Source organism: Ovis aries, chromosome 13 (assembly GCF_016772045.2).
Source record: "Ovis aries strain OAR_USU_Benz2616 breed Rambouillet chromosome 13, ARS-UI_Ramb_v3.0, whole genome shotgun sequence".
In the NCBI taxonomy this organism is placed as follows: domain Eukaryota; kingdom Metazoa; phylum Chordata; class Mammalia; order Artiodactyla; family Bovidae; genus Ovis; species Ovis aries.
This window is the reverse complement of record NC_056066.1, coordinates 66894334-66915035: the sequence shown is the minus strand read 5'-3', so window position 1 is coordinate 66915035 and position 20702 is coordinate 66894334. Positions and strand designations below refer to the sequence as shown.

Genomic DNA, 20702 nt, shown 5'->3' with positions numbered 1-20702 from the left:
GTCACTTTAGTCGTGTCCAACTCTGTGCGACCCCATAGACAGCAGCCCACCAGGCTACCCTGTCCCTGGGATTCTCCAGGCAAGAACACTGGAGTGGGTTGTCATTGCCTTCTCCTAATCAAGGTTAAATTCTATTGCAGACACATGTACAAAATACTAGAGGAACAAGGAGGGAATTGGCTACATGTGCCCAGACAAGCTGGCAAAGATGTCAGAATGAGAGTAGCATTCTTGAAGAGTAAGTTCACCACATACAAGGGGCAGAAAGACATTTTAGGCAGAGGTAACGGCAGATGCAAAGGAAGGGGAGCCACAGAGCATTCAGAAGGGAAGTTGTTAGGAATGGCCAAATATGGTACATGTGAAGAAATGGGAGAAGAATCTGGAAAAGGAGACTGGTTCACATTATAAAGAGAACACCATGTCAGGACTCAGACTTAATCCTTCAGGTAATGGGTATATATGCAGTCACATGAGAGCTATGCCAACCAGAATTCAATCACAACTAACCAGAAGCCAAGGAACCAAATAATGTTTGGTCTTATTCCTCTTCAAAGGAAAAAACAACATAGCTTTTAAGGACTTAGCAAAATTCACATACATGCATGTACACATTACCTGAGGATATTCTTGGTTCAGTAAAGACCAAAACCAATTTTTGATGACAGCTGACACCCATCGAAAGTACATCCCCAAACCACATGAATATTTAATAAAACCAAGTTCCAAAAGGGCTAAAGAGCTTATTCAAGAGCCTATAGTAGTTAACGGCAAAGATAGGACAAAATCTTACCCAGGGTACTTCCTAGTTCCCTACAACTCTAAACAAGTGTGTTGTTCCTTTCCCTTGTGCAAGGAAAGTCTCAGAAAGGCAGGAGCGAACCAAGGAGAATACAGAGCAAAAGGCAGGGTACGAGATGATGAACAGCATGAATACTAGAATCAGGCTTACACGCTGCAAGCACTACATAAATTCTCACCATCATTTATGATCATCTCTCTCTGAAGAATCATACAATCGCTGGTGGTTCACAGCAACCCCCACTGCAGCTTTTCATATCTGATTCGAAAGTAGGCAAAGACCAAGAGCTGTAAGCATGTGGTGATGTCTCTACCTTTGGGGGGAGGGCTCTTGGAGTCCTCCATAGACAGCTTCAGCTGCTGGATGAACTCGCCGCCATACACACTTCTTTCTTGCCAGATGTTCAGCAATCTTTCTAAAGGTTTTTTACAGCCTTCATCTGCCTCTCTGCCCAGAAAAGATGAAAAGATATATATAAGTTTAAGATTTTTTATTTTAATTAGGATAGACTTACTTAAAAAAAAAACAAAAAACAGAAAACACCAACAACTGACTACATGATTTACATATTTAAAAACAGAAGGAAGAGTAAGGTACATACTGTAATTAATGGATACTCAAAACTTCACCAGAAACTATTTCTTCCTGTGGTGTGTAGGGAAGAGAGAGGGATTATGTTACAAAAGTAATCTGTGTCTTTTATCCTCTTTGAAAGGCAAATAGGGCAAATGCCAAAGGCTCGTTTTCACTGACAGAAAATTATCAAAACCCAATCATATTGATTGTGACAGCTTGCTTTTTAGAATGCATTAACTTAAATCTGGTGCCAGACATACTGCTGGAAAATTAAAGCAGGCCAAAACTTTTTAGGATGAGAAAAAAAATGATTAAAATCAAATGTTTAAAATGGGGAATACATTTGTAACAACTCATCAATGCTAACACACCAACACCTCTAACATGCACAAATACAATTGTACACATATATATGTCAAGACTAATCTCAACTTTATACTCACTACCTCATAATTATGTTCATTCCTTGCTAGGTCTACATTCCAGGTTCACACAAAGGTGTTGAGCAGATAATCTCAGAACACACGGAGCATAATACAGTTCTTTGTAATTTATATCTGAATGAAAGAAGCTAGATAGTTTTATTCTTGACATATTACTCGTCTTAAAACAGACCATTTTTCAGGGCAATGACCATAACTCACACTCAGCGTTAGACAGTTGTTTATCACAAAGTGTCAGACAGCAAGTGGAAGCGTGGGGGGAAGACTTTCGAAAGGAAAACAAATCCCCTGACCATCCGCTGCGTCACTATGAATTGTTCTGTTCTGTGAAGCCCTGAGGGGCTTTACACAAGAAGAGATACCCCGACATCTTAGCATCTAAGTCAATATATAGCTTTAACAAGAACCTCAAAAAGTGGTGAGTGAAAGTCACTCAGTCCTGTCCGACTCTTTGCAACCCCATGGACGGGAGTCCCCCAGGCTCCGGGCTCCTCTGTCTAGGGGGATTCTCCAGTGGGTTGGAGAACCTGGAGTGGGCTGCCATGCCCTCCTCCAGGGGATCTTCCCAACTCAGGGAAGTTGGGAAGTCCTGCACTGCAGGCAGATTCTTTACCAACTGAGCCACCAGGGAAGCCCTCCATACCAAGCTCAACTTAGGTGGGCATTTCATCCACCACCAGCCCTGACAACACTTTTAAAACTTAAAAGATGAGCTGAGGTTTTGGACTCATCTGGTCAGATTGTATTACTTAAGAATTATTAGTGGCAAATTTTGCTAAATTGGGGGGTCAAAGTACTAACTAAATCAGGATACATGCAAAATAAATTATTCTTTTGTTCAGCCTTTTTTTAAGTCAGAGGTCAGGATGAGGAAAAGGGGGGAAACTTTCCCCTCATAGCTTATAAAACTTAAAGATATGACCTTGATATTTATTTAAAAAAATCTCTACTCCATCTACAAAATACATCTAGAAACAAATTACTTCTCTTTCTCTGCTATCAGCCTGGTCCAAGTCACCATCATTTCTTATCTAATGTCTACAGCAGCCTCATTACTAATCTCCCTGCTTCTACCCTGTCCTCCATCTATTCCCAAGTTTTCAAACTCCAATCCTAACTGTCTTGTGAAGGCAGTTCACATCACTTTCTTTCTCCAAACTCTCAACAGTTCTTCCCAGTCTCCCTCAGAATAAAAGTGAAAGGCCTACTCAAGCCGATAAACCCCTTCTCGGCCCAGCCCATCATTCCCCTGACCTCACCTCCTGTCCTCACTCTCCCTTCCCTCCCCAGCAGCTCCCTGGCCTTCCTGCCTCAGGTCCTTTGCACTTCGCCTGGAACCACATTACCCGACACAGCTCAGGCCCAACAAGGCCCCTCTGCTCTCCTCCTTCAGGTGTGTCTGTTCGCACAGCACCTTTCCAGTGAATCCTTTCCTAATCTTCCTATTTAAAAGCACACTCCTTACTCCTGCTTAATTTTTCTCCACAACATTTACTATTTGGATGTGCTGTATGTACAGTTTCCCTGTTGTTTATACTCTTTCCATTTGAATGTAATTTTCACAAGGGCAGCGATGTGTCTTCCCCCAACTGCTATATGCTCAAGAATAAACACAATAAATGCTGAACTGCAATGTTTTTAATAAAATTTTAGATAAGTTTCAGTAGGTCAGACAGTTAGCTTTCAAAGACCATTTTATCACATGGAGGTCATTCATGTCAGACGTCAATTCAATTAAATATTCATCTGCTCATTCATTGGGGTTTGTTACCGTGCTTGGAACACACTGAACAAGGTCTAGGTCCTCACCTCTAGGGCTTGATCTCGCAGCACCTCTCCATACCTTCACATTCTAGAATGCTCAACCGTATTTTCTACTCAGCATTTTGCTGTCACTGGTGAATGTGACTGTGTTCATGCTATCTCCACTCCCTTGAATGGAACCCTCAAAACGGAACAAGGTGAAGAGCAAGAAGCTGTAATTCAGGTAGCTGAAGTGTATAGGGAGTGTGTGGAAACAACAGAAGAAACTGGAGGGATAGACAGAGTGGCTTGCGATTACAGAGGACCTTATCTAGTTGTTAAGTCATTATGGCCTTTATCCTGGAGGCAACAAAGTCCCTAATGTGATCAAATGTAGGCTTTAGAAATATAAAGTCATTTTAACTATTGTAACAACAAAATCACAACTAACCAGAGTTTAACTGGCTGGTATTTTAACATGAAATCTGTTCTCTTGGGGCTTCCCTGGAGGTTCAGTGGTTAAGAGTCTGCTGCACAATGCAGGGAATGTGGGTTCGATCCCTGGTAGAGGAACTAAGATCCCACATGCCAAGGGGCAACTAAGCCCACGTGCTGCAACTAAAGACTGTGTGCCACAAGGAAAGATCCTGCTGATGCAATGAAGACAGCTCACAGCCAAATAAATGAATATATGCATTTTTTAAATGAAACAAATAAATAAAATCCATTATTTGCAAATTTTCCTAGAAGAGAAACCAATCATGTCAACAAATTCCTGAAAGGATTGAGGGACACCTACCCAAACATCACCTACCAATCCTGCGGCTTTGGTCTGGTGCTCCATTAAGGCTGATAGTACAGCTGCAGTCTCACTATTGGACAGTGGATACTGATGCTCAAATCTATTGCCACCAAAAGATCTTCAAAGGCTTTCGCCACTAAAGGCTAAAGCCAAAAGGGCACTCTAGTTTAATCAGTGAACTAATTAACCATGATAGGCTGATTCTTTGAGCACTATAGTAAAACAAAGTTTTGCCACCTAATGTCCAAAGACAGAGACACAACAGTCAAGAAATCTTTTTACAGATGGGGCTTTGCTGTAAGTAGCTCCAATGAAGTGGAAGTCACTTTAGTACCTGAACTGGATAAAACCAAAGCAATAAAATCATTTTATGACAGGAGGAGCTATCTTTTCAAGTTGTACTAATTCCATTCTAATTAGAAATATTTAAGTGAAAAAACACCAAAAAACCCCTTGCCACCTATCAATGAATAAACTGAGAGATAAGTACATATATAACTTATTTTGTGGAACACAACTTAGTATGTATCTTAATTTTAATTATTATAAATTCAACCACTGAAAATCTGATCTAAAAAGTGAAAAGTATGTATTATACCCATGTGGGACTGCTGATTGAAGTGTCAGCTGGATACCCGAGGGCCCGCCAAGCCAGGTTACAGGTTTTCCTCTGCAGTGCTAAGGGCACTGCCTTCCTTGATACACCCACCATAGCTCGTGTGTTTCTCTCTAATCCCATGCACAGTAGGCCCATGGCAGGCCTACTCGGCACAGAAATGCTAAGTACCCTCAGCACTTCCAAAAGCACCTCATGTAACGGCAGAGCAGAAACAGTCCTTTGCAACTGTATAGAAAACGTGATGGATAGGAAAGCCTGGCGTCCATGCAGTCCATGGGGTCACAAAGAGTCTGACATGACTGAGTAACTGAACTGAGAAAAGAGTTAACACGGCAGGCCGGAGACTGCTGCCCTGAGAAAGGCCTGCTCACAGGGCTGGCCATGGACTGGCATCTGGGAACTTGGATTTCAGACATGGTCCCATCACGCCCTAATGGAAGAGGGTGATTTACTATGCTTAAACTGTTTGTACAAACAGTATGGTTTTATGCTGATCACCTGCTTTTCTTCTGGGAGTCTAGAATTTTGGCCAAGTGTCATCTACCTGGGGGCCCATTAGAGATTTAGTACCTAGGGGTTTTGTTGGGGTTGGTCACAGGCACTCTTGGCCAAAAGAGCATTCTTTTGCATTGCCTTTCTTTGGAATTGGAATGAAAACTGACCTTTTCCAGTCCTGTGGCCACTGCTGAGTTTTCCAAACTTGCTGGCATATTGAGTGCAGCACTTTCACAGCATCATCTTTCAGGATTTGAAACAGCTCAACTGGAATTCCATCACCTCCACTAGCTTTGTTCATAGTGATGCTTTCTAAGGCCCACTTGACTTCACATTCCAAGATGTCTGGCTCTAGATTAGTGATCACATCATCATGATTATCTGGGTCATGAAGATCTTTTTTGTACAGTTCTTCCATGTATTCTTGCCACCTCTTCTTAACCTCTTCTGCTTCTGTTAGGTCCAGACCATTTCTGTCCTTTATTGAGCCCATCTTTGCATGAAATGTTCCCTTGGTATCTCTAATTTTCTTGAAGAGATCTCTAGTCTTTCCCATTCTGTTGTTTTCCTCTATTTCTTTGCATTGATCATGGAAGAATGCTTTCTTATCTCTTCTTGCTATTCTTTGGAACTCTGCATTCAGATGCTTATATCTTTCCTTTTCTCCTTTGCTTTTCACCTCTCTTCTTTTCAGAGATATTTGTAAGGCCTCCCCAGGCAGCCATTTTGCTTTTTTGCATTTCTTTTCCATGGGGATGGTCTTGATCCTTGTCTCCTGTACAATGTCACGAACCTCATTCCATAGTTCATCAGGCACTCTATCTATCAGATCTAGGCCCTTATATCTATTTCTCACTTCCACTGTATAATCATAAGGGATTTGATTTTAGGTCATACCTGAATGGTCTACCGGTTTTCCCTACTTTCTTCAATTTAAGTCTGAATTTGGCAATAAGGAGTTCATGATCTGAGCCACAGTCAGCTCCCAGTCTTGTTTTTGTTGACTGTATAGAGCTTCTCCATCTTTGGCTGCAAAGAATATAATCAATCTGATTTTGGTGTTGACCATCTGGTGATGTCCATGTGTAGAGTCTTCTCTTGTGTTGTTGGAAGAGGGTGTTTGCTATGACCAGTGCATTTTCTTGGCAAAACTCTATTAGTCTTTGCCCTGCTTCATTCCGCATTCCAAGGCCAAATTTGCCTGTCACTCCAGGTGTTTCTTGACTTCCTACTTTTGCATTCCAGTCCCCTATAAAAATGAAAAGGACATCTTTTTTGGGTGTTAGTTCTAAAAGATCTTGTAGGTCTTCATAAAACCATTCAACTTCAGTTTCTTCAGCGTTACTGGTTGGGGCACAGACTTGGATAACTGTGATATTGAATGGTTTGCCTTCGAGACGAACAGAGATCATTCTGTCATTTTGAGACTGCATCCAAGTACTGCATTTCGGACTCTTTTGTTGACCACGATGGCTACTCCATTTCTTCTGAGGGATTCCTGCCCGCAGTAGTAGATGTAATGGTCATCTGAGTTAAATTCACCCATTCCAGTCCATTTTAGTTCGCTGATTCCTAGAATGTCGACGTTCACCCTTGCCATCTCTTGTTTGACCACTTCCAATTTGCCTTGATTCATGGACCTAACATTCCAGGTTCCTATGCAATATTGCTCTTTACAGCATCGGACCTTGCTTCTATCACCATGGTCTTGGGGACCCATGATTGTTATAACAGGAAATAAATATGTATAGGGGGATAATTCCAAATTCATGTCTCCAGAAATTAATTTCCTACTGAGCTTCCAACTATTTCATCCATCTTCCTATCTGGCATCACCCCTTGGACTATCTATCAGCCATCTCGAACTTAATATAGCCAAAACAAAATTCCTGATTTCCTCTACCAATTCTTTACCCCAATCTCCATCACAGTAAGCAGGGCCATCAGTCATCCATATACTCATGTCAAGAACCTAGAAATACGTACTCTTTGACTTCTCGTTTCCCTCACTACCAGCTCCCACTTAATTCCCACAAATCTCCATTTTACATGGGAGTGAGCCACGCCAATCTATCCATACACATTTAATAAAGCTGTAATCTCACTGCTTCTGAGTCCTAGTCAATGTCATCTCTAGCCCATGCAAGTGCAACACCCCCCATGCCCATGTCCCTGCCCTTTATAGTTCATTCTCCACCCCAAAGGGGAGGGATGCTAGAACAAAAGTAATTGGAATACATCATGCCCCTGCTTAAAATCCCTCACTGACATCCCATCAGGACAAAATCCTAACTCTCTCCCAAGGCTCACAGGGCATATGTGACTGTCACCTGGCTACCTTAAACTGCTATTCAAATTATATCTACTCCCAGGAGCTTGGGTTCTGCCCTGTAGCTTAGATGGTAAATAATCTGCCTGCAGTGCAGGACACCCAGGTTCGATCCCTGGGTGGGGAAGATCCCCTGGAGAAGAGAATAGCAACCCACTCCAGCATTCTTGCCTGGAGAAGTCCATGGACAGAGAAGCCTTGGGGGCTACAGTCCAAGGGATCAAGAAGAGTCAGACACAAATGATCAACTAACACTTATTTACTTACAAGCTTGGCAAGCTTTCCCTGACTGGAGAGGTTTGTTCCCCTCCCACCACCCTAGGTGGCAGGGGGTTTGAAGGAGGAAGTAGGAAATTATCATAGAGATTCCTAATCAGTTTTAGTCAATATTAATGGGTCTATCTTTGTTCACTAATTGGACACAAAAAAACAAGACAGAGAGCATTTCTCATTGTTGATAAGGTGCCTCAGGATCAAAGTGGAGTGGCCGGACTTTCTATCCTAATAATGGGAGTGGGAGGAGGGAGGGAACTTAGAAACATGGGGATCTTGGACATAATATCCAAACAGAAGCTTAAAAGAACTAGAAGAATGCAAACAGGAAAGCTAACAGGCCTATTTTATTTTTTTTAGGATCAGATCTATTTACCCCACAATGCCATGGAATTAGCCAAGACACGTTTACAATGTCTCCTAGATAGGTTTTAAGATGAAACCAAGTAGAAACGGAATTTTTAATCTTGGTATTGCTCATCCCTCTTCTCCCACCCCTTGCTACTTATCCTTTTCTGATTTGGGGGCAGCTAATGATTACTGTTCAATGTTTAGGAAAATGTGTGTTATCCCTACAGGAATTATTTTAATCAATTTCCTATACTCTAAATTAGTTAACTTATTCAGTGACTATTTCCTGAATCCCTACTCTGTGCCAAGGCTGTGCAACAATGTTGCTCAGCTCTTGGGACATCACTGATACCAAGACTAAATGGTGTTACCTAAGCTACGTAAGCCAGTAGCTCTATGCCAGACACTGCACTAGGTGCCTGGGACACAGCAAAGAATAAAAAAGAAACAGTCCTTCTCTTTACAGAGTTTATAATTTAGTGCTCTCCCATGAATGAGCAAAGACTGTTGTTTTACTTTAACCTCACAACAACTCTAAGGAGATAGGTGGTAACATCCCCTTTTAATCAATTATGAAACTTGGGTTCAAAAAGCTAAGTAACATATCCAAGGCCACTCAGACAGTGTTGGAGGCAGAGCTACAGCCGACATCTAAGAAACTGTGAACTAAATCTCCTCAAACAAAGAAATTGCCTCTCTCCAATTTCAGACGGCTATTCTAGTCGTCTGTTCTAAGTTTATTCACTGTTATGAGGATTCCATATGTTTTCAAGTTCCTAACACATTCTGGTTTTCAAGTAGCCATGTTCACAAAAAAAGTCACTTGACAAACAAATATTTTGTTTCCATCTCTATAAAGCTAGATGCCATCTCTTAAAAATGTTCTGAACTTCTCATTTCATTCTTTCAAACTTTCCAAATCTTTCATGGAATGCCAGACTTATTTCCACACTTAAGGTCTTTCACTTATGCTCTAGACCCTAGAATAGTTTTTGTTTAACCCACTAGTCTCCTCACTGCCAGTTTCCTTTGGCAAAGATGTTTACTTTCATATGTTTACTTAGTAACATTCTAGTGAAAAGTAATTTTTCTTTGCTTCTTCTGGCAGCTAAGTGTCAAAAGCAGTTTGCTTTTAAATGAATAAAAAGGATTTGTAAAATTTTTAATGAAATGTATAATTTCCATGATCTCAGCTATATGTATGCCCTACGCTCCCGTCCTCTGTCACAAAACACAACAGTGGCAGAGTCTCAATATGATAGAGCCAGAGAAACTTTTAACACTAATAATTACTATCTTTGCAGTTACAATAATGACACTATTTTTAGTGAGTTAGACGTCCAGACACCCAGAAGGAAGCAAATAAAAACAAAGGCACAAGCAACTAATTTCTTGCTAAATAGCATGGTTTTGTTACTGGAAAGTTCCCTTGTACAATTTAGCTTTGTTTTTTGACCATAAGCTAATGAGGTAACTCAGCCAAACCAAGGAAAATACCATATTCTAGGAATAAATTCAATAGTGAGTACATCTACATCTAGGAGAAAAGATGTGCTTCAAGTGTTAGACTGAATCCCTTCAATACAACAAAATATTTACATGTCTGAGACAGTTCTCAAGGGCCCAGGCAAAATATAAAACCACACTCTCTATAAAGCACATCTCTTTTAAGTATGAAGTTGGTGAGTTACAAAGGCTATCACAGAAAAAGAACAAAAGGGAAAAGTAATGCATTTAAAAATAAAACATACCTGGCAACGTGAGAAAAAGCATCCACAAGGACAGATTCAAATTCCCTCGTGAATTCAGGTCCTTTCCTTTTACTGTTCTGAATGACATCGTTGGCTAAGTATAGAAAAGTAAGCTTTCTATTTGATTTGGCTGGAAAAAAAAGAAAAGATAATTTAGCTTACACCAAGGAAATTCTCAATCCACGATTCTTTCGCCTTACGCTACTCCTAAAGAATACTAACACAAACATTATCCACTTGAGGTCTAGACTGCTATGTTTGAAAACAAACCAAAAAACCCCACAATTTAAGGAACTCCTGGAGGTATGTCTAGTAAAATAGACTGAGAATACAATTTTGAAAAAAAAACAGGAAACAAGAAAAGCCATCTTAATTTCTGTGTTATTTTAATCAATATAATTAATTGGCAATAAAAATGAAGATAATCCAAAGAAGATTCCTAAAGGATAAGCAGTTAATATTCTCCAGAAGACAAAAGCAAGATTTTCATTTATTCTGTTGCAAAGATGAACATTTCTAACTCACTGTTAATTATCAAATACCACAGAATGAAAAACTCAGTTAGGTTTCAATTTTAAAATAGATTCTTGTAATTTATGCTCCTGGACCAAGAATTTCTTTTTCAACAGTTTAATAACCATAATCAGTCAATGATACCAACTCTACAATCCAGAGGAATCTCTAGATGTACCCGTGGATATTCATCTCAAATAAAAATACATGTTAATGCTACATAATCAGTGAAAATTTAAACACGTCTGAAATCTGGATATGCAAAATCATGGCTCCCACAAAAATTCTTCTCTCTTATACATACTAAATACAGCATTCTCTATTATTCTACATGGCATCATATATTAAACCATAAAAACCTCATGCAATATATCTGAGTTACAGTCGCTTAGGGGAACATACTGAATTTCCCGGCTTCTCTGCACATAACTTTTCAACCGTGGAGTTACATCAATATCATTTTTGGTCCCAGTTTTCCTTTGTAAGAAATAAATAGTAACACAATCAGTTCAAAACAAAGTTTTCTTCAACATCAAAGTGCCCGAAAAACTCAAGCAAGCCCTTTGTCAAACTTTACACACTGAATTACTAGTCCTTATTCCTTGCTCTGAGAAACCATTTCTGTTTCTTTTGAAATGCACACACCATGCATAAATTCTGACACAGCAGGCATAAGATCTGACATTTTAAAATGTAGTACAGGAGAATAACTCAGGTAAAAACAAGATTTTTAAGGCATGTTATAGTTTAAACTGATGACTTAAAGTGCTCATAAAATTAAACATGGATACACTGAACTGTATTAACCTTCTGGTAATAACCTAGTTTAGACAGCCAACTGATGAAAATATTGAAAACCTGGAGCTATCTTTAATTCTTCTAATGATTATTCAAAAGCAGAACATAAGCATCAATAGTTTCAATATGCCACTGTTGCTACAAAGGTATGATTACAGCAAAAAGCGCTTTTTTTTTTTTTTAAGTAAACCTTGTTCTAGGATATTGCAGCAAATTAAACTATTACGTTAACAACACCATGAAAGTTGAAGATTCAGAAGTAAAACAGAACTTCTACAAAGCAAATCGGACTAAGTGAAGATTTACAAATACGATATACTTTATTTATTTATTTTTTTTTAAAAGCCCAGAATCCATATTGTAAAATGTCTATTAGGCCATTCAAGACCTGATACATTGTGTACTATTATAAATATGATAGCTAAGAAGATACAGAGCCAAGGTTTTCACCATCTATGATGCCAACTAATTCTCACTACCCTCAAATTTAGCAATGGAAATTTGTTTAGGATAAAACTTCATCCCCCCACATTCAATGTCCCGAACAGTCAACAGTAGCACCATGTGTGCAAAGGCAATATATCAAAGCCTTAGACGGAATTCCCTGGTGGTCCAGTGGTTAGGACTGAGCGCTCACTGCCTAGGGCCTGGTTCTACTCGGGGTTCTACACCTTAGTTCTTGTGGGAACTAAGATCCCACAAGCCAGAGCCGAAACAAACAAAATAACAGAAAAAAAAAACCTACAAAACCCTAGAATACTTGAAAATACAGTCATAATACACAGAACACACATACATACAAAAACACACACATCCCATCTACTCCAGCCCTGGGTGATAACTCACTTGTTCAACTGTCTTTCCAATATGTCAGTACAGATTCTTTCACTCCCTACAGAAGCCCATTCCAAATTGGTTGAAACAGTTATTGAGCAAAGTTTAAGTAACTGGCTGTCCAAAATTTTTCACTTTCACTTTGGCTAGTTCTGACATCTAGGGAAACTACTTTAAAAAAAAAAAAAAGGTTTATTTACCTGCATTCAGGCTAAGGTACAAAACAATACTGAAAAATGTTCATCTAAGAGCATTTTCCCTGGAGAAGGAAATGGCCAAGCACTCCAGTATTCCTGCCTGGGAAATCCCATGGGCAGAAGAGCCTGGCAGGCTACATACAGTCCAAGCGGTTGCAAAAGAGCAGAACACAACTTTGCAACTAAATAACAACAACACAGAGTATCTTACACCAAATTGTTTCAAAAATAAAGGGAGCCGTTCTACCTAGAACAGAGTCCAAAGGGATAAATTAAGAATTATTCCTCGGAAATGGGAAGAAAATAACAGCAGGAATAGAAATAGTATTCAAGCAGGAAAAGGAAAAAGTTTAAAGTCTCATAAATATTTGGAGGCAAAAAGACAATCTGTGAGTGTCTTAAAGAAATGACTACAGACAGAAATGCCCACTTTTAAAGACTCAGGGTGGGCTAGAACCTAAAGGGCTAGTCAATTTGAATGTTAGGGCACAAAATCCCTTTCCACTTTAGTGTGGAGGCATTTTCAATTCATGAAGGAAGCTTGGGTATTAGAAAACTGTATCATGAGGCTTGGAAGACCAGCCTCCAGTTCTATAATGTCCAATATGGTAGCCACCAGCCACATGCAGCTATGAATATTTGCACTGTACCTAACAAAACTCAGGAACTGAATTTTCCATTGTATTTATTTGAAACTTCCTTAGTCACACATTTTGAGTGCTCAAGGCAAGAGGCTACCTTATTGGACAGCAAATGTAAAACATTTCTTTCATCACAGAAAGCTCATGTCCCAACTGGATAACTCTTGACAAAGCATTTAATCTCTTCATATCTTTATCTTTTCATCTATAAAACAGGGATAATAATGCTGACCTACTTACAACATAAGGTTCCATTATACGAGATTAGGGTTTAAAGGGAAGTCACTTAGTTGTGTCTGACTCTTTGCAACCCCATGGACTGTAGCCTACCAGGCTCCTCTGTCCATGGGATTTTCCATGCAACAGTCCTGGAGTGGATTGCCATTTAGCTTCATAAACAAAAGAACTCTAAATTGTTACTCTCAGTAACTCAAATATGGTGAGGTGGGGAATCAAGATGGCATCACAAAAGAAGTGACATTTGAGATGGATTTTGACATGCTTCTGAGATCCTACTAGAAAGGATCCTATAGAGGCAATTCAAATTTTCTCCCCACGTCTCAGATGATCTGAGTGGCACAGTGGGGTACATGAATGAGGTTCTGGGAGACCCAGGCTCTATTCTCCAACTATCTAGAAGGCTGAGGTGGACCGCCCCCTCACATCTCGGTACAGCACATGATATTTGGCCGGGGGGGTTGTCTCTGCCAGAGGACTAGAATTGGGTCTCCCAAAAGAATCCTGGATTTGGGTGTCTGCCAATCTGATGTTATCCCAGGCTCACAGGTTCTCTCATCTGCATAACAGGGTGACATCCTGAGCTCACAGAGAGCAGAGGACATAGGTAAAGTTACCGCCTATGCTATAAAAGGTCTACACACACAGGCTGTCCAAAACAGCGCTACACTTCATTTCCTTGGCTTTCTGCTCTGAAACTCACCGGTGCCTGCGACAGCTATGTAGGTGCCCCTCTTTCCTCCCCCGAAAGCAACTGTGGCAAACACCATGTCACACATGGAGTCACCAGTATCCCCCTCACCGTATCTATCCAGTGCCTACACTGTGCCAGACACCATGCTAGACATTCATGAGGATTAGGCTGATTACTCTTCACCACACAACCTTTGAGCCTCCTTTTTTCTCACCTGCCAAGTTCCTACTTCATAGAACTCTGAGAATTTTAAAAAAAATGACATGTGTGTAAAGAGATCAGTACTGCACTTGGCACAGAACAAACGCACTGTAAGTATCACTTATCATCATCTTCATTTTACAGATCAGGAAACTGAGATACAGAGAAGTTAAGCTGCCGGAGCTCAGTAAATGACAAAGTCGGGCTTAGATTCCAGGCAGTTGGCTTTCAAGCACCCAACCCAGTACCTGGCACATGACAGGCTGAGCTCAATCAATGGCGGCCAGATCCTGAGCAGGATCTAGAACCAAGGAGAGCTGCATGAGAAGAGGAGCCTGAGAGGCTAGGTCTAGGTGGAGTGGCCTCTTAACTTCTCTGTAATGGCAGTGACTATATCCATTCCCCAGGACAGTGCTGAGCATTAAGTGCAAGGATGTATGAAAGGTCCTAGGACACTAACTGGCACAGAATAAAGCCTCTGTAAGGGCCAACTGTCTTCATTTTCGTTTGACAGATGAGAAAACAGAGGCTTAGAAGAAAACTGCCAGATATCACTCAGCTAGTAAAAGTGGCTGAGCCAGGGCTCGATCTGGGCAATCTTGCTTCAAATCCCTAGTCAGTGCCTGGCACACAACAGGCTCTGTACCCTCCACCTGGCGCTCAACGGGGCCGAGAGAATAATAGTCACAAGTGTCAGAAGAAGCCAGAGGGGGAAAACGACTGGATGAACTGAGAATCCTGAGCCCGGGTCGGTGGGACTTAAGCACCTTAAACCTTCCGAGGCCTCGGTTTCCTTCTCCGAGAAATGAGGATAACACTGTCTCCAACCTCAGCAAGCGCAATCGATCACAGGTCCGGGCCTGGAAAGCCAAGGCTCAGCAAAGAAGCTACAGGAGCCGCGGGAGTGGGTGCGGACGAGGGCTACCCGGGGGAGGACCGGAGGGGGACGGAGAGGATGTTTACCTTTGCGGAGCTCGCGATGCCACACCGAGACGATGGGTCCCGCGTGCTTGCGGTGGTGGATGAGCCACAGGGAGAGGGTCTGCACGCTCTGCTGAGAGTTGCTCAGCTCTGAGAGCTTCTTCTCCAGCGCCGACTCGGAGAAGGAGGACATGGTGGCGGCGGCGAGGCCTGGCAGGGAGCGGCCTAGGCCGCCCAGTGCGGCGGCAAGAGTGACGGCACGAGGCCGGGGCCTCACTCCACCCGCTGCGGGACTCTTTACGGACTGACAGACGGCCGGGGGGCCCGGCGGGGGAGGGGATGGGTCTCCGCAGTAACAGCCACCCGCACAGCCGCCACAAGATGGCCACCGACCTCTCACCCCGCCGCGGGCGCAGGGTCAAAGGGCAAGCGCAGAAGTGGTGGGGCACCGACGTGGGGTGAGTCAGAGTGTAGAAAACACTCTAGTGTTGAAGGCCTCTTTGAATCTCGCTCTTGAGTACTCCGAGAACGGCAGACCGGGAAAAGAGCGCAACTCGACGGCCTCCGGAAGGCGCTTTGACCGCTCGCGCCTGCACGCCGGCGCAGTGAGTCTCATCGGAACCCTTTCTCCCGCTCCCACAGAACCTTTCTGGCGCTGGGCGGTGCGCGAATTAGGCGTCACTTCCGGCGCGGCGGAGGAGGCGGGAGAGTGAGGGAAAGGCTGGATGACGAGGTAAGGGAAGAGTGGCGCGAGCAGGAGGGAGCCCAGCAACCGCGAGCCCTTAGAGGGGAACCCCAGAGAGACGATGAGGTTGAGAGATCATAGCCTGGGAATGGAACGGGGCCTTTCTCCCTCACCTGGCAGGCCGCAGCCACACTCTTCCTCCTGCTTTCTGACCTCCCACCACAAAAAGCTTTTTTTTTTTGGTTCCGCCGAGCCACGCACGTGCACTTTTTCTGTCTCCACATCTTGGCTTTTGCTCATCTTTCTCCAGAGGTGACGCCCCCCTCCCCACGTGGTGGGTTCCCACTCCACCTCCAGAACCACCGTTAGTGGCCAGTTCCGATGTTCAGTTTGTGACGGCACCGCTGTAAAACACACCTTTGTGCTCTTGGTTGTTGTGCGTGCCTGCGTGCGTGCTCACTAGTATTTGACCCTTTGCAACCCCATGGACTGCCGTGCCAGGCTCCTCTATCCGTGGGATTTTCCAAGCAAGAATACTGGATGGAGTGGGTTTGCCGTTTCCTACTCCAGGGGATCTTCCTGCTCTTCGGGGAATTAAAGGCTGCCCTCTAGGAGGGTCCATTTGACTGTTGCTCTAATTTAAGTACCATATGTTAACTTTGTGGGTGGATAGGAAAGTAAGTGGGTTCGTTAACCTTTAAGAAACACTATTTGACACTGTGTTTTCAGAAACAGAAATACTCCGTACTCTGGGGGAGGGATGGTTCCCTGGTAACTCAGTGGTGAAGAATCTGCCTGCCAAGGCAAGAGACTCGGGTTGGATCCTTTGGTCTGGAAGATGCCCTGGAGAAGCAAATGGCAACCCACTGCTGTATTCTTGCCTGGGAAATCCTATGGACAGAGGAGCCTGGTGGGCTACAGTCCATGGGGTCACAAAAGAATGGGACACGACTTAGCGACTAAACAACAACAACAAAAGTATAGCACCTTATCCTATACAGAGTGTCTCATTTGTCTTCCGCACCTGTACACCATGGCACAGAGGTCTTATATCGCCCATGCCTGTGACAAAGCAGAAAGAGACAGGGAGGAGGGGAGAGGTTGCCAGGGAAATGGGTTCACTCAAACACTGATTGCAGTTCTGTTCCAACACCTCCCCAAGGACTGCTTTCCACAACCCAGTAGGGCTCCACTGAACTTGGAAAAGATGAGAGTCAAAAACTGGTTTATTCAGTCAGTCTCTGCCACAGTTGAACTCTGGCTTGTCTTCTCTGCTCACCCAGAGAATCAGGTTGTTCTGAGTGCCTCATCCCAGTATCGCTTTCTGGGCCAGAATGCCTCTTGCTATAAGTTATATAAACATCAAACTTTGCAGTACCACTTTAAATAATCAGGGTTGCATTTTATAGGAATAGAATCTAGGACACCTAAGCTTCTAAATCTCTAAACAGTTTCTTCTGTAATTGACATATTGTCACACAGGTGTGATTTCATGGCCATCCCATAAAGGTGTTATATATGAGTACCTTTTATAGTCATGCCAAAGTAGCCATTTGTTATACTCTCTTCCTTACAAAAGCTGGTTTATGTACTTCTGAACCCATAAGCCATTCTTTGAAGACTCTCAATTGTGGCAAATCTTCATCTGTACAGTATCCCATTGGGAGAATATACTGCTATTTATGCATTCTACTGTAGATGTGCAGTAGTTTTTAATGTGGAGGCAATTGTGGATAGTGTATTCCAGAACACATCTATTGTATGCATTTCTGTTGGGTATATTTATCAAAGAATGCGCTTACTAGATCATAGTGTGTATGCTTGTTTATCTTAAGAATAATAGATACTGCCTAAGTATTTTCCAAAGTAGTAGTACCAGTTATACTCTAAAGGTGAAGTCGCTCCGTCGTGTCCAACTCTTTGCGACCCCATGGACTGTAGCCTACCAGCCTTCTCCGTCCATGGGATTCTCCAGGCAAGAATACTGGAGTGGGTTACCATTTTCTTCTCCAGGAGATCTTCCCGACCCAGGGATCGAACCTGGGTCTCCGGCATTGGAGGCAGATGCTTTAACCTTTACCAGCACTGAATGAGAGTTCTAGTTGCTTCATATCCTTGCCAACACCTAGTATTTGCTTTTTTCTCCCCCTTTTTTCAGTTTAGCCCTTCTAGTTGTTGTGTAATGGTGTTTTGTTGTGGTTTTATATTGCATTTTCCATACTAATGATGTTAATATCTGTTAATGTCTTTTCATCTGTTTATTGGCCATCTAGATATCCTCTATTGTGGTATGCTTGTGCAAGTCCTTTTCCATGTTTCTGCTGGGTTGTCTTTTCCTTAATGATTTATAGAAAATCTTTATTATAAATATGGATGTGTTATCAGACATATCAGGTATCTTTCCTCACTTTATGGGTTGTTTTCACCCTCTTAATGGTATCTTTTGGTGAACAAAAGTTCTTAATTTTAACATCATCCAATTTATCCATTTTTTTCTGTGGTTAGCTCTTTTCTGTGTCCTGTTTAAGAAATCTTTGGCTACTCCAACATTACAAAGATTTCCTTTTTCTTTAGAGAGATTTATTATTTGACATTTCACATTTAAATCTAGTATGAGATGTAATCAAGACCTATTATTTGCCAGTTTATTTCAGTGTCACCTTCTACATGCAGAGTCTCTGTTGAAGGGGTTAAGTCTCTTTGTGTGGGGGTTATTTCTGGACTCTATTCTGTTCCATTAATTTATTTGTCTTTCTTTTTGCCAATAGCACACTGCCTTTAATTATCATATCTTTACAGTAAATCTTGAAATCAGGTAGTGTAATTTACCAATTTAATTCCTCTTCTTCAAGATTATCTTGTCTATTATAGGTGGTTTGTATTCCCATATCAATTTTAGAATAATCTTGTAACTTTCTACAAAAGTGCTACAGTGTTTTGGTTGGAATTATGTTGACTCTACCAGTGGTTCTCAGCCAGAGTGATTTTTTCCCTCCGCAGGACATTTGGCACTATCTGGAGACATTTTTTGGTTGGTACTCTTAGGGGAGCGTTCCTGGCATGTTGGGGATGGGGCCAGAGATGCTGCTCAACATCTGACAATGCACAGAGCAGTTCTCTACCAATAAATTATCCAGCTCAAAAATGTCAATAGAGCCACTGTAGAGAAATTCAGAGTTAATGTAATCAGTGTTTCTTTTGGGCTTCTGTCTACCATCTTGTCTTCTGTTTGACTTACTGGTTTTGCTTCCATTTTTTCTCACTTTTCACCTTCCTTTGGATTAATAAAAAATATTTATTATCCCTTTTCATGCTATTCATGGGGTTCTCAAGGCAAGAATGCTGAAGTGGTTTGCCATTCCCTTCTCCAGTGGACCACATTTTGTCAGAACCCTCCACCATGACCCATCTGTCTTCGATGGCCCTGCATGGCATGGTTCATAGTTTCATTGAGTTATACAAGGCTTTGATCCCTGTGATCATTTCGGTTAGTTTTCTGTGATTGTGATTTTCATTCTGCCCTCTGATGGATAAGGATAAGAGGCTTGTGCAAGCTTCTGATGGGAGGGACTAGCTGTAGGGGAAGCTAGGTCTTGCTCTGGTGGGCAGGACCTTGCTCAGTAAATCTTTAATCCAGATTTCTGCTAATGGGTGAGGCTGTGTTCCCTCCCTGTAGAACCAGACATGGAACAAGGCTCCATGGATCAAGGCTATGGTCTTTCCAGTGGTCATGTATGGTTGTGAGAGTTGGACCATAAAGAAGGCTGAGCCCCTAGAATTGATGCTTTCAAATTGTGGTGCTAGAGAAGACTCTTGAGAGTCCCTTGGACGTCAAGGAGATCAAACCAGTCAATCCTAAAGGAAATCAACCCTGAATATTCATCAGAAGGACTGATGCTGAAGCTCCAATACTTTAGCCAGCTGATGCGAAGAGCTGACTCATTGGAAAAGACTGTGATGCTAGGAAAGATTGAGGGCAGGAGGAGAAGGGGACAACAGAGGATGAGATGGTTGGATGGCATCATCGATTCAATGGACATGAGTTTGAGCAAACTCCAGGAGATGGTGGACAGGGAAGCCTGGCATGCTGGAGTCCATGGGGTCGCAAAGAATTGGATGCAACTGAGCAACTGAACGGCAATGAATTTATTATCCCATTTTTACTGCTCTCTGAACTTGTTAGGAACATATTCTTTTACAGTTCTTTTGGAATTTACCCTACAGATTTCAACATGTATTCTTGACATGTTAGCTAATACAGTTTTTTTTTCTTTTTTTAACCACTTACTGGTACTAGTCTCTTAATATCCTTATCTCCTTTTACACCACCCATGCACCTTTTGTGCATTATTGTCTTGCATTTTACCTTCAATTTTGAAAGATATTTTGTAGAGTGTAAAATTCAAGGTTAGCAGTTACTTTCTTTCATCACTTTAGAGGCGTCATTCTATTTTGTGGATTTCATCATTTCTTTAGAGAAGTTATCTATCACTTCTGCTATATTAAGATTTTTCTCTTTATTTCTGGCTTTTTGGCTGTATGATGTGTCTCTGTGTTTCTCTTTGTATTATCAGCTTGGAGTTTGCTGAGCTTCTTGAATCTGTGGGTTAATCTCTTTCATTTTGCTAGCCATTTCTCAGCTATTTGTCCCCCAGCAGCAGCCTCCTCTCAGAATTCATGTATTTTGAGATTCCTGAAGACTATGGTTTTGCTTATAGAACCCCAATCCTATATGACCACATTAAAAGCATCATCGTTGCTTTTTCATCAGTGACAGCCCTTGGCCTGGGCCTCATC

At 42.0% G+C, this 20702-nt stretch overlaps 2 protein-coding genes across 4 annotated transcripts in view; one reads left to right on the top strand and one right to left on the bottom strand.

Annotated features, from left to right (window-relative positions):
• RPRD1B (regulation of nuclear pre-mRNA domain containing 1B) overlaps positions 1-15798 on the bottom strand; it is a 58213-nt gene extending 42415 nt beyond the window's left edge. For both annotated transcript variants that reach the window (XM_012189177.5, XM_004014564.5), the window contains exons 1-3: positions 15263-15798; positions 10185-10314; positions 1116-1249 (exon numbers count right to left, since the gene is read on the bottom strand). In XM_012189177.5, coding sequence (XP_012044567.1) covers positions 1116-1249; positions 10185-10314; positions 15263-15413 — 415 coding nt within the window. In that variant the 5' untranslated portion in view covers positions 15414-15798. The remainder of the gene's footprint in view (positions 1-1115; positions 1250-10184; positions 10315-15262) is intronic.
• A 99-nt stretch (positions 15799-15897) lies between these two features.
• TTI1 (TELO2 interacting protein 1) overlaps positions 15898-20702 on the top strand; it is a 39362-nt gene continuing 34557 nt past the window's right edge. For both annotated transcript variants that reach the window (XM_004014563.6, XM_012189178.4), the window contains exon 1: positions 15898-15953. The gene's annotated coding sequence lies outside the window, so the exon portion shown is untranslated. The remainder of the gene's footprint in view (positions 15954-20702) is intronic.